General features: G+C 42.1%; 1 protein-coding gene across 8 annotated transcripts in view; it reads right to left on the minus strand.

Annotated features, from left to right (window-relative positions):
* crebbpb (CREB binding lysine acetyltransferase b) overlaps positions 1-22,335 on the minus strand; it is a 155,948-nt gene extending 133,613 nt beyond the window's left edge. For 5 of the 8 annotated variants that reach the window (XM_086001006.1, XM_086001001.1, XM_086001002.1 and 2 more), the window contains exons 1-2: positions 21,572-22,335; positions 18,212-18,963 (exon numbers count right to left, since the gene is read on the minus strand). In XM_086001006.1, the coding sequence (XP_085857132.1) occupies positions 18,212-18,963; positions 21,572-21,656 (837 nt within the window). In that variant the 5' untranslated portion in view covers positions 21,657-22,335. The remainder of the gene's footprint in view (positions 1-18,211; positions 18,964-21,571) is intronic. The other 3 variants (XM_086001007.1, XM_086001005.1, XM_086001004.1) reach the window with 1 other exon arrangement.
* Positions 22,336-22,917: the final 582 nt, after the last annotated feature.

The following is a 22,917-nucleotide window of genomic DNA, read 5'->3' on the forward strand; positions in this document are numbered from 1 at the left end:
GTGTATATGTGAAAACTGACGCTGTGTTTTCGGATGATGTCGCCAAGGGGCAGCATGTAGATGAGAAATAGGAGGGGGCCAAGGATAGATCCTTGGGGGACACCAGAGGTAACAATGCAGGAGCAGAAAGAGAAGCCGTTGCAGGTGATTCTCTGGTTACGATTAGAGATAAGAATGGAACCAGGTGAGCGCAGTCCCACCCAACTGGAGAAGGATGGAGTGGTCAACCGTGTCAAAGGCTGCAGACAAATCAAGAAGTCAAGAGAACCTCCCTAACCTACCCCCCAACCCTCATTCTCTTCCATTGCTTATCCTCTGTGATCACACTTAATATTAACTTCCAGATTCCCTTTTTGGTTATGCATTTCATCACTTGTCCCACCCAAACCATCGAGGTGATGGCCTAGCTCTCAAGTCTCAACTCGGCCAGATCAGCAAGCTTCAACACCCATCCTCTTGTGCTTATGTCCAAATTATTTATATCATTGGAAAACAAGATTCAGGTTTTGCATAGTCTAATTTAGCCTTTGGAACTGTCCAGAGCTATTTGTTTTTGTTAGGGGGCTGTGGGGGGGGGGGGGGGGAAGCTGGTCTGATCGAGAGAGAACTCCCTAGATAATTGTTCTTTCCCGCAGGGGTCGAGGTTGACGCACAAATAATGACCACTTGGGCAAGGTACCAGAGGGTGCCTGGAGCCCATAGAACCACAGCACAGCCAGGAGGCAGTGCCTTCAGTAGAGGAGGAGATTAAAAATGTGATCATCTTCACTCAGCATAACTAAGACCGACCGAGTCCTCCAACAGAAAGTTAAGTCATCAGTTCTATAACCACTTGGATTGGCGGGGAGCCATAGGGGTAGCAACTTTAATAGTCTTGGGCAACTGGGAGTCTCTAACAATAAAGATTCAGTAGCACATTTGTGTACGCAGTATGAAATCAGCATGTTACAGGGACATGACACCGGACTGATATTTAGGCTAGTTTATAGATACTTTATAGTTTATGGATCTAGAAGTTGAATAGCTTTTCCTTGGGATACATCACAAATACCATACCTTGATAGTTCTAGTGAACCTGTATTGGATGTTGTGTGAGCCACAAAAATGTCAAACAAAGTAGAAAACATTTCAATTAGTCACTTGCAAAAGATATGTTTTCATTCACAGATTCACTATGAAACAGTACAGAATTCAAATTTCCAGGAGTTCCTTAGCAAGTTGTACATTTACCAGTTTAATCCCAATAATACTATAACTTTTAAAGCAACTTTGGGGTGTCCGCTATATGGCATGTGCTTTCTGAGTTTGTTCCACTCAGATGCTAGTGAGTGGCTTAAAGTAGACCATGTGGAAGTGTTGTATTATCAGGACTGAACTAGTAAATTTAGAAAGATTGATTAAATATATTTTAACTTCAGAGAGAAAGAGCATTGGAAATGGTAAAACTACAGTTTAAATCTATGTCACCATCCTTCACCACAAAGTACACATCCTTTCCCTTCATTAACCCATTTATACAATGCTTTAAAGTTATTTTAAAAAACTGGTCTGAAAACATAATGAACCTTCTAAAACTGATTTTAGATTCCCAATCCATACAAAGTTCCAGTTATTCTATGCAATACAAGGCAGCTGAAAAAAACCGCCAGAAAAACTAACCAGGGGGTTGTGCTGAAAATGTAACAGTAATAGAGTACGACATAAGCACCATAATAACTGTTAGTGCTTCCCACAGTGATATTTCTGAAGTGTTTATTGTAAGATAGCTCAATACAAGGAGGTGTGATGAATTTTAATGGCACAAAATTAAATTAGTGTGAGCCAGCTTTCAATATAAATGGAATTTGGAGTGGTGACAGATGAAATGCATTACTGGTCTACGATACTTCAATCTCCACAGATTTATCTCGGCAATTACTTGTGTATGTGAAAGCCACCTGACCCTTAACAGAGAAAAAGTGAATTGGTGATAGCAAATATTAACTTGTGCATCATTTTGAACAGTTACACTGTCAAAAGAAAAACAGTGACAATTATGTCATGAAGACTAGCTGTACAGACAGACAACTTCAGTGTGCCGCACATGCAATAACCTTACATTTCAATCTTTTTCACGGTAACATAAATATGAAGTGGTAGAGGCTTATAAATTTTCATCTCCAGCCACTACAATGAAACAATAAGTACAATCTACTATAGACCAGTCACAGCCTGAATTTAATTTGCCATTGCTAATAATTTTGAGCTAGTATTTATAGCCACACTCAAGAAGCTCGACACCATCCAGGACAAAGCAGCCCGCTTGATTGGCACCCCATCCACCACCGGCATACTGTGGCTAGTGTGTACCGTCTACAAGATGCACTGCAGCAACTCGCCAAGACTTCTTCGGCAGCACCTCCCAAACCCGCAACCTCTTCCACCTAGGACAAGGGCAGCAGGCGCATGGGAACACCACCACCTGCAAGTTCCCCTCCAAGTTACACACCATCCTGACTTAGAAGTATATCGCCAATCCTTCATCGTCACTGGGTCAAAATCCTGGAACTCCCTCCCTAACAGCACTGTGGGAGTACCTTCACCACAGACTGCAGCGGTTCAAGAAGGCGGCTCACCACCTTCTCAAGGGTAATTAGGGATGGGCAATAAATGCTGGCATTGCCAGCGATGCCCAGATCCCATAAAAACAAATTTAAAAAAATAAAAAATTCTCTTTCCTCCTTGCAATTAATTATGAAGACAGAACATTTGAAATAAATCCACCTCATTATGCTTCAAACAGGCCCTGAATTGAGATATTTTTTGATGGGTTATGGTTGGCCCCTGCAGTTACTCAGTTGGGAGCCATCAGCAACAGCTGGGGAATGGGAGAATAATCAAACATTTTTTCAGGAAATCTTTCCAGAACCTGATAAAATAGTAACCAAGTCTGTTCCCCAATAAACACTTTTGTTTTCCTGCTATGTTTAAGGAGGATTATCTGAAAGGCTCATGTGTATGCATGTATAAAAGTCTTGGTATTCTTATACAACTGCATTTTTAATAAATGTGTGTTTCAGAAGATATATGCTCTTGTCACATAAAAGATTCTACTGAAGTTTTACCAAATTGCAGAAGGTCACACTTTATCTCTGTACCTTAGTCACTTAAATTTATTCACAGACCCGTTTGATTTAGTAATCTTCTGAATGCTTTCTCATAACCAACTATAAGGGCTTATACCTATATTTCTTTTAATTTTTTCCCTTCCCCAGAAGGCAACCTTCTGATGGCTTCACCCAAGAGATCATTGCTCGTGTGTGAGCTCAATCCTGTTGGTACAAGTGGTCCGCACAGGTGCATTTTCCAGCAGACCACACTGGATAACAAATTGGATTAGCTAACACAGGCAGGGGATAGAAGAACATGGCTCTCCTAGTCTGCATGGCTCAGTGCTACACTGGAAACTGCATTCACCAGCCAGGCCATTGTGGGAGCTCTTCTACTTGCTTTAAATGAAATTAACACTTCAGTTATTTTAATGCCCCAAAGCACAATCCTATGGGGTGATTGGAGAGGTAATGCTGCAATTCCACATACAGCAAACTCCTGGTCTTGGATAAGTTATCTGGTGAGGTATCAAGCAGAACCTACACATTCCTGTTGTCCAACAGGTAGAGAGCAAAAAATTGAAATGGATCCTTAAAAAACATTTCACACCTTATGCAATTATTAGAATTTGCTATCAGCTGCTTTCTATAGCCTGTGCTGTGCATGCAACAGAAGGAAATTAAAATTTTCTGTAACACACTTTACAACTTTTTTTTATACCTAAACATATGGCTGGTTGTCTGCTCAGTTTCCATTGGCTAATTTTGTTTTGTTTTGAAGGGTCCAAAGATAAAACTGGAGAATGGCTATATAGAAAAGCTCATGGGCAAGGTGGGATGGCTTGTGTTCAACCACACTGCACAGTAAAGCACACAAAAGAACAAAGCACCGTGGTAAATTTACAGCATCCAGCTTGGAAGTTAACAAAAATCCCAAGAACTTCCACATCAGCAAATGTTTTGAATAAGACAACTCCTCAAACTGTCTGTTGGTAAAGGTTAGCTGTAACACAGACTTAGCATTTAAACTATACTTGTATACATGCTAGAATGAGTCGCACCAGCAGGATCCTTTCAATAAAATCAACTTACTAAGAATTGGGACCATCCCTTACTTTTTTTTTTGCTTAATCCAGGATTTATTTTGGATGCAGGAATGGAGGGAGATGGGAAGAGAAGTATGGCTTGGAGGGATCCCAAGCCCAGTGCTCTATTAATTCAATTCCGATATTTTATTTATACATAATATATGAAGGAGCCGGAGTTAATGATGCCATCAATGGGTGCTAATTCAACTCTCTCATATTGCCAAAATCAATAAACCTTCCAAACCTGTACTTCCCCTGTGTGACTTACTGAATATGGTTTGATTAAATTGTTGCGCGGGTTAGTTCTTCAGGATGGCTTGATTCTTTTTAAAAGCAGGAGTGCTGATAATGAAAGTCTCTCTTTAAACTTGTACCATGTAAAAATAAAAGTTCAGCATTTAGGTTTTAGGAATTTCAAAGCAATCCCATCACAGTTCACCCTGGAAAGATATCCAAATGATTCTCTTCCAATGCCCGAGCCAGAATAGCTGGATACAAATACCAAAATCCTAAACACAGAATACTCCCTCTGGATCAATAACAACAAATGTCCCAAATAGCATTCTCCATTCATATTTTCCTCAGGCAAAGTGAAACTCCCATTGGATGACCAGACTAACATTTAAAATATAACACTGCCCGTACATGCTGGGATTTTCACAGATTGCATCCTAGTCATTTACTCATCCATCAGACAATTCTGAGATAGGAATAGGGCAAAGATACCAACCGTACATGTACAGGTAATAGAGGACTTTATAAATTTCACCCGGGACTTCCTTTTAGCCAATGTCCTGAAATCTCCATATCAGAACATGTGAAAGGAACCTTGCAATGAACTAGGTTAGGTGATTTGTCCAACATTACAACAGTGAATACACTTCAAAGGCTGTAAGGTGCTTTGGGACATCCTGAGATCATGAAAGGTGTTATATAAATGCAAGTCTATTTTAAGCAAAGTTGAAACTACCACAGTTGTATACGCCAACAATCTGCATCAACCACCCAATGATAGTATACTTTAGGATAGATTCTAATGATTAAGACTTGAATTAAGAGACCACCTGAAATCAGTTCCAAAGGGAATTGTTATATAATGTAAACATGTCCAGCTGTACATGACAGATAAATGATTTTTATTTCCTTACATCTGAGGTTTTGTTATCGTTTGAAATCTAAAAACAAAAACTTCAGTTGGTTTAAAAAACAATCAATTTAGAGGAACCCATCTTCACCATTCTCTCTGTGGGCCACACACAAAAATGCATTCTAATTTATACTGGCTTCTTGTAAGTATATTATCTTCTATATTAATGATACTCAAGAAACAAAAATGCACTGACTTTAGCTGTCCAGGGAACTGCTGCTGACATACAAGTAGAAAAAGAACTCATCTACTTTAAAATGGGGACTGCATTACATTTGCCCTCCGTGGTAAACTACCATCCCCTCGTCCCCTAACCCCACTTCACCTGAAGACAACACTTGGTTTCAATGGGGAGATCAACCAAACAAGATGATCTGAGCAATTTCAAGGCTCCAAATTAATTGCAGGGCATAGATATGGTTTGCATGTTCGCCAAACTCCTCAGCCTTTCAATTCGATCACAGCCTTTAAATCACTCCCAGCTATTGTTGATGTATACCATCTTAACTTACTAGTAAGATTCTAGTCTGTAACTCGTTCACTAGTATCTAATATTCTCCTTATAATAAAAACTTAATTGAAAAGAAGTAGCTTCTTCTATCATAACACAGACACTTATGATGCAATACCATTGTGTGTTTGTGAGAGAGACAAGTAGGAGGTCAAAAGCCAGGTGCACGTCTGTATGTCTTCGGGCAAATAAATCCTGGCAAAAGTTTCATCCTGATGAGGTTTTATTGCACTTGAACAAATCATTGACGCTACCATCAGCTGCCCTGTAATGACTGCAGAGTAAACAGGTCCAGCCACCACGTGGATGCCAGCAGGATCCAAGGTAAAAATATTGGGACCGTACAAGTAAAGGACTAATTAGAGATAGTATAAATCATGCAATCAATTTACGTGAAGGGTTTTAACTATTTTTAAAAAATCAAAACAGGTAACCTTCTGCTCAAAGCCTTAGGGAATGCAAATGAAAGAAACATGACTGAAGTGTTCAATTACAGTATAAGAAAAAATGTACAAATGAACCTACCCGAAGTGCACATTTATACTCACATTCTGAACTGCAAAACAACTTTCCAAATCCATTGCCAAGGTTAAATAAAGCTAACTATTTAAAACATTGCAGGTTTTCATAGCCATCTGCTTCTTCACCTGGCTATTTTATGTTTAACGGCTAGGCTCTTCACAGTTTGCTACATCTTTTTTTAAAATCTACGAACAGAAGACCATCATGCTGTTAATGTAGCTCCACAGAGAAGGCTACCTGCCCAATTGGTCATCACAGAATCACAGAAACCCTACAGTGCAGATAGAGGCCATTTCGGCCCATCGAGCCTGCACCGACACATATCCCACCCGATCCCCGTAACCCCTACACCAACACATATCCCACCCTATCCCCGTAACCCCACGTATTTAATCCCCCTAACACGAAGGGTCAATTTTTTATCATAGCCAATCAACCTAACCTGCACATCTTTGGACTGTGGGAGGAAACCGGAGCACCCGGAGGAAACCCACGCAAACACGGGGAGAATGTGCAAACTCCACACAGTCACCCGAGGCCGGATTCGAACCCGGGTCTCTGGCGCTGTGAGGCAACAGTGCTCTTAACCTTCAACAAATACAAAAGCCATGTTTGGGTGCATCAGGCTTGGGGGCATTTGCTCTTAAGCTGACGATACCAGACAAGCGGCTGTTCAATACTGACACAGGTATGCAAAAAGAGAGAAATAAAGCATTCCATTCCACAGAACAGACATGCCTCGCTTTGAGGAGCACTAAAAGAAAAGTAAAACAAATAAAAGTCTCTGACCCAAGAGTCTAATAGAAACCCTTACAATCAGATAAGCAACAAATCTCTTACTGGACAGGTAATATTCAAAGACTTCAATTATTCATACAGTAAAAACCATGTTAAATTTATGTTGCACCCTCCATTAGACAGATCCATTTATGCTGGTACTAGTTTACATTACCAGTGCTCAATGCATCATCTGTTCAATCCATGACATTATTCAATAAGGTGGTTCTTGTTAAAAGGAGACATATACAGCAGGTTCACGATTTTGAACAGTTTCGCTTCTGGCTGTGAGAATTTAACAAATGCTGATAGCAGACTTGATTGCATAGATCAGCACAATGCTCTCACCTCTACAACAACTTGCATTTATATAGCACCTTTAACGTAGTTAAATGCCCCAAGGCGCTGCACAGGAGTATTTTAAGACAAAAAATTTGACACCGATCCACATAAGGATAAATTACGGCAGGTGAACAAAAGCTTGGTCAAAGAGGTAGGTTTTAAGGAGCGTCTTAAAGAAGGAAAGAGAGTTAGAGAGGTTTAGGGAGGGAATTTCAGGGCTTAGGGCCCCGGCAGCTGAAGGCACGACCGCCAATGGTGGAGCAATTAAAATCGGGGATGCGCATGAGGCCAGAATTGAAGGAATGCTGATATCTCGGTGGTGGGAGGGTAGTGGGGCTGGAGGAGGTTACAAAGATAGGGAAGGGCGAGGCCATGGAAGGCTTTGAAACCAAGGATGGAAATTTTAAAATCAAGGCATTGCTTAACTAGCACCTGGGTTTGAATTAAAAGGCTTCTCCTAGCGGCACCTTATATGAAACACGCTTGGTCAGTCTTAACCCAGTTCCTGTTGGGGATCAGACCAAATTCAATATAAATTAATATTGCTCGGGTCATAAATGTGGGGAGTGAGAAACTTTGACTTACTGCAGTATAGGCACTCTCCTGAAGTTAGGGCACAGTACTAAAGTAGAATACATGAGTTGTTCTCTGTACCTAGCCATGATGCATCTGACCTGGGATTACTTGATGCTGACAATGAGCGTCAAAATTGGAAACTTGTACCTTTACACAACACAAATGTACTTGACTTTCATAAGCACAAAAATACAGCCAACAAAATGTTTACAAAGAATGCCATTAGCTTGTAATTTACTTAACATGTACTTTACTACAGTTTAAATCATGCTTGGTGAATTTTATTCTTCTGCAATTGTTAGTGGTCAGCCCCCTCCCTGACAAGCCAGTGTTTTGACTTGTATAATTTCCAGCATTGCCTATTTTCACAAGGAACCAAGAGTCTGCTGGAGAAAGTCAACAATATCCAAACAACCCCATACCAAATCCAAGCCATGATACCCAATCTTCTAAAGGAACTCCATTAATGACAATTAGTGAAAATGTATAAATGCATGATTTGTGCATCAGTGCTCAAGTCACTGGTTTTCAAAAGGAACCATGAGCCTGACAAGTAAAAAAAACCTTTATGTAACTATCGTGACAACGTGTAGAGATATATAACACACTAAGTGGAAAACAGCATTGTTTTAAGTTACAACCGCAGGAACACAGGTACAAATTGAGAACAGGCGAGGTCAAGACTCAAGTCAGGTTGCACTTCTTTAAAAAAAGTGATTCCAACCTGGAATGATGGGGATTAAAGGTGACAACTCTGGAGTTATTCAAGAGGGTGTTAAATCCTCTGATGGGGGGATTCTATGGAAGGTTGAGATAGATGGGCCAAATAGCCTCCCTCAATTCTTAAAAGGTCTTGAGGTGTGAAATGAAATGCCAAAGATTAATTTGCACATTTATCCAAATCCTCTGATGTGTTCATTTTTACAAAGAACTTGAGAGGAAGTCACTTATGATGTTTAGTGAGCCGTTGAGAATAATTCGACTACAGGAGGTAGAGTGGAGCATAGAAATCAGGGCCAAAGATTTTCTACGTCACTGATCAACATACTGCAATCCCAAAGTAAAGGTTTTTGGAGGTTATGCTAAAGTATCAAAAAACCCTTGTGTCGCTTGCTCTGGTGCGACCACTTTACATCATTGGAGCTGGAAAAAAAGAGTGTAGGTTGAGATCTGTGTTCAGATGCAAACTATGTACCGGGTTTTACTGTACTTCATTAACAAATTCCTACCATCTCACTTCACGGTTTTATTCAGGGAAGCAAGAGTTTCTCTTCTCTCAGTGTCTTGCCTGCTTCCATTACTTTTTTACAGTTGACCACAAATTAAATAAAATGTGAGCAAATTCTGTTTTCCAGGTGAATTTCTTCAGAAGTACCTCGAACCAATCTAGAATGTTAGCTGCGGGTCCAAAACTAAACACAGCACGTCCCAGATTGGCAAGATTCTCTTAACTTCTTACAATATTCATTAGGATTATTGATGGCAACAGTTTTAATGCAAGATTACCTACATTAAAAATAAAATGTGTGTTTGTCTGTATAGAAAGTTGAGTGGTATGTTGAAACCACGTGACCAAGAAATCTCTTGGTTATGAGTACCCTCTTCTGATTGGTTTACTAAGCATGTACAAGAGACCAATCTGACTGAAGAATCATTCCAGAACATGCACACAAGGCAGCCTTTACACTTCCACACCAAAACTGAAAAGGTAGTTGAAGTAGTGTCAACCATTTAAAAATTGTAACTTAAAGTTTCACTAAATCAAAGCAATTGTAAACATTTAAAAACTCAAGCTCAAACTAAAACCTTCACTAAGGTGATGGGCTTGGCCTTTGAACAAAACTAAGACTGGGGTAGCTGCCAAATCTACTCAATTCATTCATCTCCGTCCCAGCAAAAAAAAATGTTTGCGAAGACTACAGGAGATTAACTTGTTTTTAAAAAAATGCAGTTGGAATTACCAGGCTATGCTCACATCCTGTGCATTTTAAACAATTTAAAAAATATTCATGGCCTCAATCAGAGGTGCTGTAATGTTCTGGCATTACACCAGCTAAACATGCTTTCAATATATAAAAACATAATATACAAAGTAAAATTGGGGCAGGTTTAAAAACTGTAATTCAATCCCAGAGGTCAGGTGACATGTGTAGACTGCTCAATCTTAGTTCACATGGTTTATAACATCCAAACTGAACTGCATTGCAGCCCTTGAACTCAATTGTAGATGATTCTGTATGTTTCTGCATTTTATTATACTTGAGAAAGAGGAAAAGCATATGGAAACAAGTATGCTGAGGCACAGATGCTGGAGAAAACAGCCTTCACTTTCCAGCTCAATTCTTAAAACATTGGTGCCAATAACAATTGTAACATTGATAAAACTGAAATAGTAGATATGCTATTTGATGATTACAGTAAATTTATACATTAGAACAAGGATACCTATTTTTACCTACAATGTTCAACTCTCCTTTTGGTTACTCAACTTCCATCATTTATTCACCTATTGATTGCTTGTCCTTTTATATATTGAAACCTCCAAATACAGCAATAAACAATTTGTTAGAGGTGGATATAAATTTCTGGCTGTCACATCCATGCCTTTGTTACCTCCAGACTTGACTTATTCCAACACACTCCTGGCCAGACTCCCATCTTCCATAAACTTAAGCTCATCCAAATCTCGGCTGCCCGTGTCCTAACTCGCACCAAGTCCCGTTCACCCATCATCCTTATGCTCGCTGACCTACACTGGCTCCTGGTTAAGCAACGCCTCGATTTCAAACTTCTCATCCCAGTTTCCAAATCCCTCCATGGCCTCGCCCCTCCCTATCTCTGTAACCTTCTCCAGCACCACAACCCTCAGAGATATTTGCATTCCTCCAATTCTGCCCTCTTGCGTATCCCCGATTTTAATCGCTCCACCACTGGCAGCCATGTCTTCAGCTGCTGAGGCCCTAAACTCTGGTATTCCCTCCCTAAACCGCTCCCCACCGCTTTCCTCCTTTAAGACGCTCCTTAAAACCTACCTCTTTGACCAAGCTTAAGGGCATCAGCCCTAATAGCTCCTTATGTGGTTCAATGTCAATTTTTGTTTGATAACGCTCCTGTGAAGCACCTTGGGGCGTTTTACGCTCCTGTGAAGCACCTTGGGGCGTTTTACGCTCCTGTGAAGCACCTTGGGGCGTTTTACGCTCCTGTGAAGCACCTTGGGGCGTTTTACGCTCCTGTGAAGCACCTTGGGGCGTTTTACGCTCCTGTGAAGCACCTTGGGGCGTTTTACGCTCCTGTGAAGCACCTTGGGGCATTTTACGCTCCTGTGAAGCACCTTGGGGCGTTTTACTATGTTAAAGGTACTGTATAAATACAAGTTGTTGTTCTAAATATTACAACTTAAAGCATATCAGTAAAAAATAAACAAAGAAAAGAGCAAAATCCTACATAAAATTGATCTGTTAACTGGATCTTCAAGATAGTACGACAAAACTCTCTCACATCACAAGCTTATAATAAACCCAACAAAAAAATTCAAAATCAAAATGTAACTTTATATCACATTAGGCAAGCCATCAAATACAGAGTGGATCCTTCTGAGTGGGGACTATGCAATATATCTATTAATGTCCCTTTCACTTGTGAGCATAATCAATCGCTTGTCAGAGTATCCTCAATTTAGCCCTCAAACAAACATCCACGAAATGGTACTATTTCTGTGGTACCCAACCATATTTTCAAGAGAGTGAGAAAGAAAGCAAAAAGGCAATTTAGAGAAAGCAACAGGACTCCTGCCCAAAGCTCAAAAGTTCAGGAGTAAAATATTTCCAAAGTAAGTCTGTGCTTTACCAAACAATATCGTTAAACCTATTATATTCTAACACTTAATCCATGATTCAATTTTCCCCAACATTTACTACTACCAACATTCACTCTCAGTCAGATCACAATGCAGTATATTCCAAAATGCACTATGGCGGAAGGAATTAAGCAACATCAATCGCAACATTAATGGCCCAGAACTTCGGGTCTCCACGGGCGAGTACGCATGGGGTACTCACCCGTAAGCCCAATGGAAGTGCCGGTTTCCTACATGCACCGCGCATGCGCGGCAAACCGGCACTTCCGTTCCCCTGAAAGAAGAGGTTCGGAGTTCGAACGCGTGCGCGGGAGAGGCTGCGCGTGTGCATCGAACTTGCGTTGTTTTTGCAGGTTTTCCCGGGAGGGTAAGTCTCCAGAAGTTACACATTTAAAAAGCAGGCGTGAGGCCTGCTTTTTACAAGGTAAGTGGTGAATTAATTAAAATTAAAACATTTTTTCCACAGGTTTATTATTTTTAAATACTTTAAAGCAAGGTAAGTTTATTTTTAGCCCCGTTAGAAAATTAAAAAAAAAAATTAAAAAATTTAAATTATTGTTTAAAATAGTTATTTCATGTAATTTATAGTTTATTTAAAAAATGTGATTTAAAAAAAAATGTATTTGAAGATCTAGTGATGTTTTGGGGCCCGTAGTATTTATAAGTTTCCTGTCAAACTTATGAATGGGCATTCCCTGCTCCGATTGGCTCTCCATGGCCCACGTGATCCCAGGGGATGCATCGAACTAACTGCGCCCCTGGGATACGCAAGCACTGCGCGCCGGCAGTTGGAGCAGGCCCAGGATCGGAATTCCACGGGGGCCCACAGCTCAATGGCCGGCGCGCAAGGTAAGTGCAGGTCGGGGGCTTACACCTGCAGGAAGCCTCCGATCCGAATTTCTGGGCCATTAGCAATTTAAGGAATTCTCAGAAGTGGGGGGAGAATTTGCAAGGTCGCAACAGGTGCCGAAACCCAAACTGGACAATATTTTTGTTCAGCCTTCAATCGCCTTCATGATTGACCCCAGCCCCAAAAGAAGTGTTACTGGTACCAAAGTATCAGTGCCAACCTCACTCAACACTACAACAACAACAAGCATTTATATAGCGCCTTTAATGTAGCACTACACGTGTCATCTTCGACTGCATGCCATAAAACAAACATTTATTTTAAATAAGTAGAATACATCTGATCATAGAGTGATTGTAGTACTTCTCAGCTATAGTTATCAGATAACTTTCTTTTGGCATTAAGCTCCTGCCTTCCTATGTGATTTTTGTTACTTAAATCAAATTACTGGATAATTCAAATTATTCTCGCATAATAAACATCGGAATTATCAGTAGACTGTATTTATGTTCGATACTGCATTTGACTGCGTGTGCTGTACTTTTAAACAGCCTTCAATGGACTCCAAGCATTAATGGTTTACTAAAATGTATTACAGTTGACAGCTTCAGTCTTCCATGTACAGTGATGGAAATGACCATTGTATAGTAACTTTAAGATAAAAATCATACTGCAACACCATTTTAACACATCTGTTGCAAATTTAATTCCATCTCTAGGGGCCTCAGTAGCGTGTATGTCAAATTGCTACTCAAAAGTGAACTGCTACAAGTTTTCAACATTGCATGGCTGTTTTTGATATCACGTCTCTGGGGCCATTTGCATTCCTAAAACAATCAGGCAGTATTATCCCAAAGTAGAAGTCAATACCCCTCTGCTTTCCTACTCTTCGGCTGCCATTCCAGGCTTGGACCCCGCTGAATAAGCCCAGTTACCTTTTGTGCTGTTCTCTGCATTCTCCGAAGGGCCCACTGAGTCACCCATTACTACTTCCGTACCACCAGCAACCCCATCATCCTCTCTGGCTGACTTCCCAGCCAAGTGAGCTCACTGGGGGCTAATCTGGCCAACCTCCTTCCCCTCCTGCTCACCCTACCCATCACTACCCCCATAGGCTCTGCCAGCGGATCAATCACTGCCCCTCTCCACATTTCCCTCCAGAATGTCAGTTCACCCGTGGACAAGGCGCTGACCATCCATGGCCTTATTGTGGATGATTGCATTGACATCCTGGTTTTGACTGAAACTTGGCTCACAGGTGGAAACACCTTGCTGAAGCCATCCCACCTGTATACCTTCCATCACCTGATCCAACCAAACCAACACTGTAGCGGTGTGGCCTTTATCAGTGTCACACCTTGGGCTCCCTCCTTACACCTCTGGCACCTTTTCCTCCTTTGAACACCTCACCCCCCTCACCTCTCCATTAAATCCATGTTCTCTGCTGCCCCATTCCAAGTTTCTCACGGAGATCCTTGGCCTCTCCCCAGCACTGATTCCAACCCCCTCCCAGATTCAGGCTGAATCAGACTGCTCGCAATCTGTCCTATTTGACCCTCAGTGAGTTTAGAACCCCGTATCCGCTCACCAAAAGACCTACTTCCACTCTTTAAATTCATTCATGGGACCTGGGCATCTCTGGCGAGGCCAGCATATATTGCTCATCCCTAGTTGCTCTTGAGAGCCTTCTTCTTAAACCGCTGCAGTCCATGTGGTGAAGGTACTCCCACAGTGCTGTTAGGGAGGGAGTTCCAGGATTTTGACCCAGCGACGATGAAAGAGTGGCAATATATTTCCAGGTCAGGATGGTGTGTGACTTGGAGGGGAACTTGGAGGTGGTGATGTTCCCATGCACCTGCTGCCCTTGTCCTTCTAGGTGGTAGAGGTTGCGGGTTTGGGACATTGTCCGCCTCCGCTCATGCCTCAGCCCATTTGCTGCTGAAACCCTCATCCATGCTTTTGTTACCTCTAGACACGACTATTCCAATACTCTCCTGGCCGGCCTCCCATAAGCTTCAGCTCATCCAAATCTCTGGTGCCCGTATCCTAACTCACCCATTTATGTTGACTAAATATAGCAAAGTCCGTATTTATTGCATAGGACTTCAGGATTTTTACTGGTGTTTTGGAGATTGTGGCTACAATTGTGTATTTCTCAACAAAAACCGGCTAGGGTTATATGTATGTGTGCACTCTTAAGTCGTTTTGCTGCTTTGCTTGCAAAGATGCAGAAAAAAAGTATCAAGGGGTGTGCGAACACTTGCATCAACTCCCTTTAAAAGGGCCGTTTCCTTGGAAGATTACAGCATAAATGAATTATTCGTATGAAATTCGATGACGGGTATTTTAAATAGATCATTTCCCCCCACCGCCGCCACCACAAACTACCCGATCAGATATGATGCTTTGTTTATGCAAACATCAAGTTGATTGATTATGCGTGTGGTTTGACAACGCCGTCTTCAGAACTAACACGCAACTACAAGCCACATTGCAGCAGTGGAATCACACCCAGTTTCGCTCACTGCGTCTCCACATACCTCTGAACTCAACCTAACGCACACACCGCAACGCCAATTGCTTAATTCCAGCCCCCACATTTCGACTGGTGCAGTTATTGCAAACCGTGTGCCGCCTATGTCTTTGCTTTTTACCAGACACCGTGCAAAGTTGAAATCCAAATGCAAAACCTAACACCCTCTCCCCAGAGACCAAGTTCAAAATCATGTTTACAAGGAATTTACGAGTGTCATTAAAAGTCCAGCACATGAACACAGATGGGTTTGAAAATCCATGCTGTACAAGTCAGCAAGCACTCAACAAACAGCCTGCAGAAAGTGGCCGCAATCAGAGCCGGATTCTCTCGTGTCTGTAGTTGCTCTATTGCAAGCCCCTCCATGAACATCAGACTCCTACAAGCACTTCTCCCGCTAGCCCTTTTTCTGATCATGCTGAAATTTTAGCAACCGAATGCAGTACTTATTTCACAATAGTGCAGAATGGAGGATTTGCGCGATAAAGCAACACACATGTCTATAGGAAGACAGCCAGGATATTATGATCTAAAATCCACATAAAGGCAAGGACAGAATTAAGCTGCCCACACACACGGATGCCAGGCATACTTCAAAAGGATCGCACAGGAAGGTCAAGCGAAAAATTCTACCTTAGCCCCAAACATTAAACTCTAAACTAAGTTACAAATAATTTGGAAAAAATACAAGCACCTAGCATCATTACAAAGCACATGCTTTTAATATCATACTTTAGGGTGAAAATCCATTCATAGAAATACCCAAATCTACTAATTAATTAATTTTGGGACTGCATATCGGGTCAAGCGCTGCCTATTCTAAATATCACAAAAACAGACAATTTCTCTCATATATATATATATATATATATAAAATTGTTATATGTTAAAAACTGAGTCTTGAAGCCGCGCTATCTTCTAGTGATCTGATTGATTGGTCGGTCGGTCCATGTGTAAGATATGATGAAGCCCTGTCTCAATCTATCAATCTGATTGGGAGTAGCGTAGATACCACAAACCAGAAAAAAAGACTTTTTTTTTTTTTTTTAAAAACAGTAATACTGACAACAGCTCTCTTGCTTGGCCTCTGTGGGATTAATACACCTGGTTCGATCTAACTGGCCCGGGAATGATGTTCCCCTTGGGTCAACTGTTTAATTTTTCGTGGCCTCGGAGTGCTCTGGCTGAGTATTAATGGCTGTGAGGGCTTGCTGCTCTCCGTAGCCTCCAGTCCCACAATAACCCGACTGCTCTGCTCCCCACTTCATTCCCAACCACTCTGATAATTTGGGCTTCCTCCACCTGCTCCTGGTGCAACCTCACCGAGAAATTGCTACCGCCCTGTTCAGGTCCCACTCCCAGCAGGTCCTATCCTCACAGGATTACCCTGCCCCCTATTCAATGCCAGCCCTAGTTACCCTACAGGTTCAATTTTGTCAGATTTCAGAAGATTGGTAAATCTAAACAGGTGTTACCAGTCACCAACTCTCTGAAGCAAAGGCAATATACCTACTGAATGTTGTAAACATGGCTGCCCATTCTCAGGCAGTAGCAAAAATGAATTTTTCACAAGTAATTACTCTTCAGTTCACCGTACTTTAGTCAAGCCAGGGGAAAAGGACAGAATGAAGCTCCAAACCGGTACCATAAATTCAACTCTGAACAAGTTAGAATGTTGTGGATTCGAATCCCACTCAAGTATGCTATCTAGGCTAATATTTCAGTGCAACACTGAGGGAGCATTGCATGGTCAAAAGCGCCGTCTTTTGGATGAGTTGTTAAATTCAGGCCCCGTCGTTCTACTCTGGTGGGTCCATCTAGACACAAAAGATGCCAGGGCACTACTCGAAGTTTCCTAGTGGCCTGGGCCAACATTTCTCCCGCAACCAACATCACCAAAAACATAATTTAACTAGTCACGCATCACATTTTCTGCGGTAGACCTTGCTGTATGCAGATTGGCTGCCAAAACAACAAAACACTTCAAAAGTAATTCACTGGCTGTGAAGCGCTTTGGGGTGCCCGGAAGACGCGAGAAGATGGTATGTAAAAGTTCTCTTTCTACATTTCATTATGATTAACTCCATTTCCTTGCCTGGATTTCATGTTTCCACAACTCTGCCGTTGCTTTACCCAACTACAATGGACCCCCTCAACTCGCCAGGATCAACAGTCTCTCCAATCGTATCTTTTTCTCTTCCACCTGCAAGGCTCATCTCTCTCTGCTCCACCCACTGTTTCTCTCTCCCCCTCGTATGCAGCAGCAACCTGGCTAACCATCTCTTCCCTTCCCAGTCCCCACCTGCAATGTGCTGCCTGCCATTTTGCTTTCAAGTGAGATAGAAATTGTGTAAATCAGTAAAGGGCCATCTATGAGAAGGATACAAGGACAGTGAAACATATACTGAAGAGAGGAGACGGGGGAATAAGACTTACAGAAAAGAGAAAGAGGCACAGAGATGCCAACAAGAGTGTGAGCGTGTGAGACAAATACAAACTCAGATCGACTGACCCCCAGCTCAGCTACATGCAGGGACATGAGACCAGGTCTCAGCCCAGAACACCTGGTGTTGGGGCCTAGCACTCTTTAGTAATGGTCTACAATGCACAGCATGCCCATGTCCCAACACAGCACATCCCTCAAAACTGTCCATGGACCAAGTTCCCAACCCATATTTAGGGCTCTACTCTTGGCAGCACATTTGGAACACAGTGTGATCTGGGTGGGAGGGGGACTGGTTCGCAATAGAAGCACAGGAGAATGCGCTTCAGCCAAGTAGTAAAGCCTTTAGTTTTGAATTCGCAAACGTTGCCGGGGAGATAACAGCTGTATAATTATATAGTAAAATACAGAGTCATAAAAGTACATGAAGATCAATGGTTACAACACTATCAGTAATAAATATTGAAAACAACTTACTTTCACCATAGCCCCAGCTTGCTGTGCGTTTAGACCCGTGTGTGCACCCATCTGTGATGATCCCTGGGCTAAAGTCTCTGCTAACACACTGCCAGAGTTGCCTAGGCCAGAGCTTGAATACTGCATGCCCCCTCGACCCCTGCCAGCAGCCCCCAATGATCCATTCAGCACCTGTCCCTGCCCTTGCTGTGACTGCTGCATCAGACCTTGGCTGTTGCTGCTGTTCAGTAGAGCTTGATGCGTGTGACTGAGATTGGCGTTGATGCCCATTCCTCCTGGCCCAGTCTGAGCAGCTGGGCTGCTATTGGCAGACACCATACCCGATGCAGCAGCATTGTGAAGTTTCTGCTCTCCGTGTTTTTGTGCTTGTGGGTTCAGTGCTTGAGAGCCAGAGGTCGAAGAACTTGAACCGCTGGCTGCCATCCCCAGACTGGAAGGTGAAGTCAGCCCTTGATTGTGAGGGCTTTTGCCCATGTTGCTTATGTTGGAGCTGTTCTGCTGGCCCTGGCCAGGACTGTCCATCGATCTGCCCAGGTTGCTGCTGGAGTTCACATTGCCCAGTCCTCCAGTGAGATTGGAGCCACTACCAGCCCGCAGGAGCTCAGAGAGCTGCTTGTGTTTAGAAGCGGCGTCCTGACCAATGCCGCTGTTTAACTGGCCCAGCTCGCCACCATTGGGCAGACCTAAAGGGTCAGACGATCGGATCAACTCGTCGGGTAAATCATTTTCTAAATCAAACGGCGATCCAAAATCTAAAAAAAAGTTAGCCACTGTATTAGTATACGATTAATAAAAGTGGGTCTTGTACATATTGTATTGTTGACATTTTGCATTAAAGAAAACTTCTGCACCCAAAAATAAACACACGCATATCACGGACACACGATTTAACACAACATATTTAAAAGAACTCCATTTAGGAACAATGTTATTAGCACTAGCACACACCCACCCAAACCAACCCCAAAGATAATGCTGGTTAATGGACTTCCAACTATATTGAGATTCCTGCAGCGAGCAATGGTCCTGCTACTCTCTACTTTCAAATGGAGTTCGGAAAATAATGTATTTTTTTTAAATCACAATACAAAAGTATTTCATTTTTGTTCAGTGTACCTTTGCACAACAGCTCAAATCTTTACAATAACATATCAAGTATTGTCTTCGCATTAAATCATGCACAAAAAGCCAAAATGTTTCTCGGACATTATATCAGATTTGACTCATATCTGAAGCTATTTTAGGAAGATCTACTTCACCGAATCATCAGCGCAACTTACCCGAGCCTTGCAACCATGTGTATCCTTACTGTTATTACGGTAAGCATTTCTGACATGCATAACCATGCGATTAGAACACGTTTCGAGCCAAAACATTTCCAGTCATTTTTCCAATTGTACTTTGTAACAACTTTATAAACCATAACACAACAAATCTGACACCTGACACTGGGTTGTTACTGAACAGCATTAACAAGACTTCATACAACAACGGTGGGTGCAGCTCAAGGGAAAAGGTCAGGAAGTAATATAATATATACGGTCAAGTTAAATCTTGGTTTCACAGTATTTGCAGAGACCTTATTAGAAATCAGTTGATACACTACAACCAATACAGCTGAATATATATGCATACACACAAACGATATATATTTCTTCAATGTATGCTGCATGATATAAACCAGCTGCAGTTCAAGCTTCAGAGACAGAATGCTCTGAAGTATCCATCACCCACAGTGGTTGTACATGTCCATAACCGCATTATTCTATATCAATTAATTGTCATACCATGATAACTAAGTTTAAATGTTTCATTTGTTCACATATATTAGAGATGTAAAAGGGTAAATAAACTTCCAAAGCTACCCTAGGAAAATATTTTATGTTGGTTTAATTTGCACACTGCAAATATTGAACATCACCTTTGCAGAATTAACAGCATGCAGTCAAAATACAATCTAAAAAGGAATGTCCGAGGATGTTCATTCCCAAAGAACTAGCAACATCTGTTTGATGAAATACACTAGTTTAAAAATCTTATCCACAAGCTCAGTTCTTTGTAAATATTAGTACTGTTTTCCCCAGTGCTCGTTTAACCAATCATTTCTGGTTATTCATCATGACCTTAAAATTATTGTACAATGATAAACGCATGCATTATGGTTATCTCTCCTGTTACTGTAATATATTGCATGCCGAACTGCCATTTTAGTGGGTTTTATCCTGTTATATAGCTGTATGGGATAACTGGGGACGGCTGTAATTATTACTTAAAAGGTTTCAACAGTCGTATCGATCACTCAGGTCGCAGGATTACACAGGACCATAACTGAGAGGTGTCGTTTTGCCACTAGAGTAGAATTAAATTTAAATCCCCGAGCTTCCGCCAACCAGCGCTGGCCATAATGCAGTCTGCCGCTACAAGTTTCTATTTACAAAATAATGACCAGAATACGGAGGCCTGCTAGTTCCGACGCATGCACCAGATGTACTTTTTCTTTAATTAATGCTGCAATCTTAGATGCAGTACTTATTTTATGCGAAGTAATTTAACAAGTTGCTTCACTTGTCACAAAACAGTTTGAAAGACTACTTAAGGGTTCTATCTAGTTTAAATGGTTTATCTACAGACTTTTTATAAATATATACGATATTCTATTTCGTAAGCTATATATTCCATTAGTTTTAACGAAATGTTTTGCACATTGCGAAAATCACCATAGGTACAATTCCTCCAATGTTACTATAACTACTTTAGAGTTTAAATGTGGGTGCAAGACAAACTTAATTTAAACACACAAACTAAAGACGCGTTTTATTAGTATTTTGCTTACTTGTGTGAAAATGACGGAGTAAATACACCAACGACTCAACTTGAACTTTGTGAGATATTTAACAAGTAAATGGTAAAGAATTCCTCAATCACTTTACACTGATCAGTAATTACTTTTTTTTGTTCAAGTGTCAATTCATAATTCCTTTTCTCCAAACGTGCACAGGTCGCAACACCTAAAATCAGCAAACACGTTCTTGGGCCATTGCCCCCAAAACCTTCCCTATTATACCTATTGCAAAGACGGCTAGGTTTATTTTTTGGGAGGGAGGGCGAAAGAGCAAAACAAACCACTCCACTTGCCCTCTCGCTGATTAAATCCTCCAACAACCCATCCCACAACCAACCGTGACTTCAGGTTTCTGACAAGATCCTTAATAAAAAATCTCACACTCCCAACATGCATGTAGTTCTTGTTGAACATCTGCAACCCAGAGAGAGGGAGGGGTGTTGGGAGACCATGCACCCTATTGCACCTACACCCCACTCCCCTCCTCGGTTGTCCCAAGCGATAGTCCACCTCCTTACCTGTACTGTCACTGGCAGAGAGCGCCGGCGAGTTGAGTTTGGGCCGTTTGGCAGACGGCGGTCCATCCAGGAGGTTCTCGGCCATTTTATTTTCTATAATTTTATATAGATATGTATACGTATGGTTTCCCCCCTCCCTTTTCAGGAGCGTTTCATCATATAATAAACATCAAAAGGTGAGGGGGGGAGGTGGTGGAAGATAGAGACGGACGCAGCCGCGACTCTGGCAGGCCTCAGATTACCACCAAGCAACCCGCTCCTCCTCACCCACAGCGCCATTCCCCCACCGCGACACCCCGCATCGCCATTCCAGACACCCCCTCAAACACAGGGAAAAAATTTAACGATTTTCTTTCACCCCTTTTTTTTTTATATATAGAAAAAAATAATAAATTGGAAGCAGTCAGTTTGGCCGCATTTTCGGCTGCGGGGCCCAGGCCAGGGACTGACGCCGGGCTGCTGCCGACTGAGGCGATGAAAACAATACTTCACCCAGAGACTCGGTACGGCGGACCGAAGGGGATACGGATTTTTTTAACCCCCCTCACCCGGTCCCCTTTCTCTTATCACTTTTCCCCTGGTTAAAGGCGCCCGGACCCGCGCTAATTTGACGGCCGAGTGGATTTCGGAATCGAATGTGGGCTTTGGGGGGTCCTCAAAGCGGCGAGCGCAGCTCCCGACGCCGTTCAATTCCACCGAAATTTCGGACGAAAATTTTCACCAAAATGGCGGCTGTTGATCTTAAAGTTTTTTTTCCTCCTGACGTTCCGTCCACCGAGAGAGAGAGAGAGAGGGGGGAGGGGGAGGGGGTGGGGCGGGGCCCCGGCCCGACCACACGAAGATTGCCGAAGTCGCTTCGGCAGCTGGTCGGAAACGCCCGAACGACGCTTCGGGATCGGGCAGATTGCTCCGCGTGATCCGGGCGCCGCCTGCCGATTGGCCTGCGGCGCGAGAAATGAGGGCGCAGACAGGCAGTCGTGCATTACGTCATGATGAGAACCGCTGATGCATTGTGGGTTTACTATCAAACACTCATGCGCGCATGGGATAGAACTGTGAATAAGTTGTAACGTGGGAAATGCTGGTAGGCATGTATTATTAAACGTCTAAAATTATTTCACGATAGTTGTTTGGTGCAAATAATATAAATGTAATTAAATCCATTTGTAGCATTGAATTGAACCCTTTGAGTAGTTTGGGTTGGAGTTTATAAGGTGTAATAAGCACCTAGCATTTTCAAAATAGCTATTTATTTTCAAAAAATGTTTTTAAATCGTGAAGAGGGCGGGAAAAAGCAGCTTATATAAATTTAAAGATAATTTATCTATATCACCCTTTCGAAGTCA

The sequence above is a fragment of the Somniosus microcephalus genome, chromosome 11 (assembly GCF_052327205.1).
Source record: "Somniosus microcephalus isolate GS21.2 chromosome 11, FLI_Smic_1.0, whole genome shotgun sequence".
Classification (NCBI taxonomy): Eukaryota; Metazoa; Chordata; class Chondrichthyes; order Squaliformes; family Somniosidae; genus Somniosus; species Somniosus microcephalus.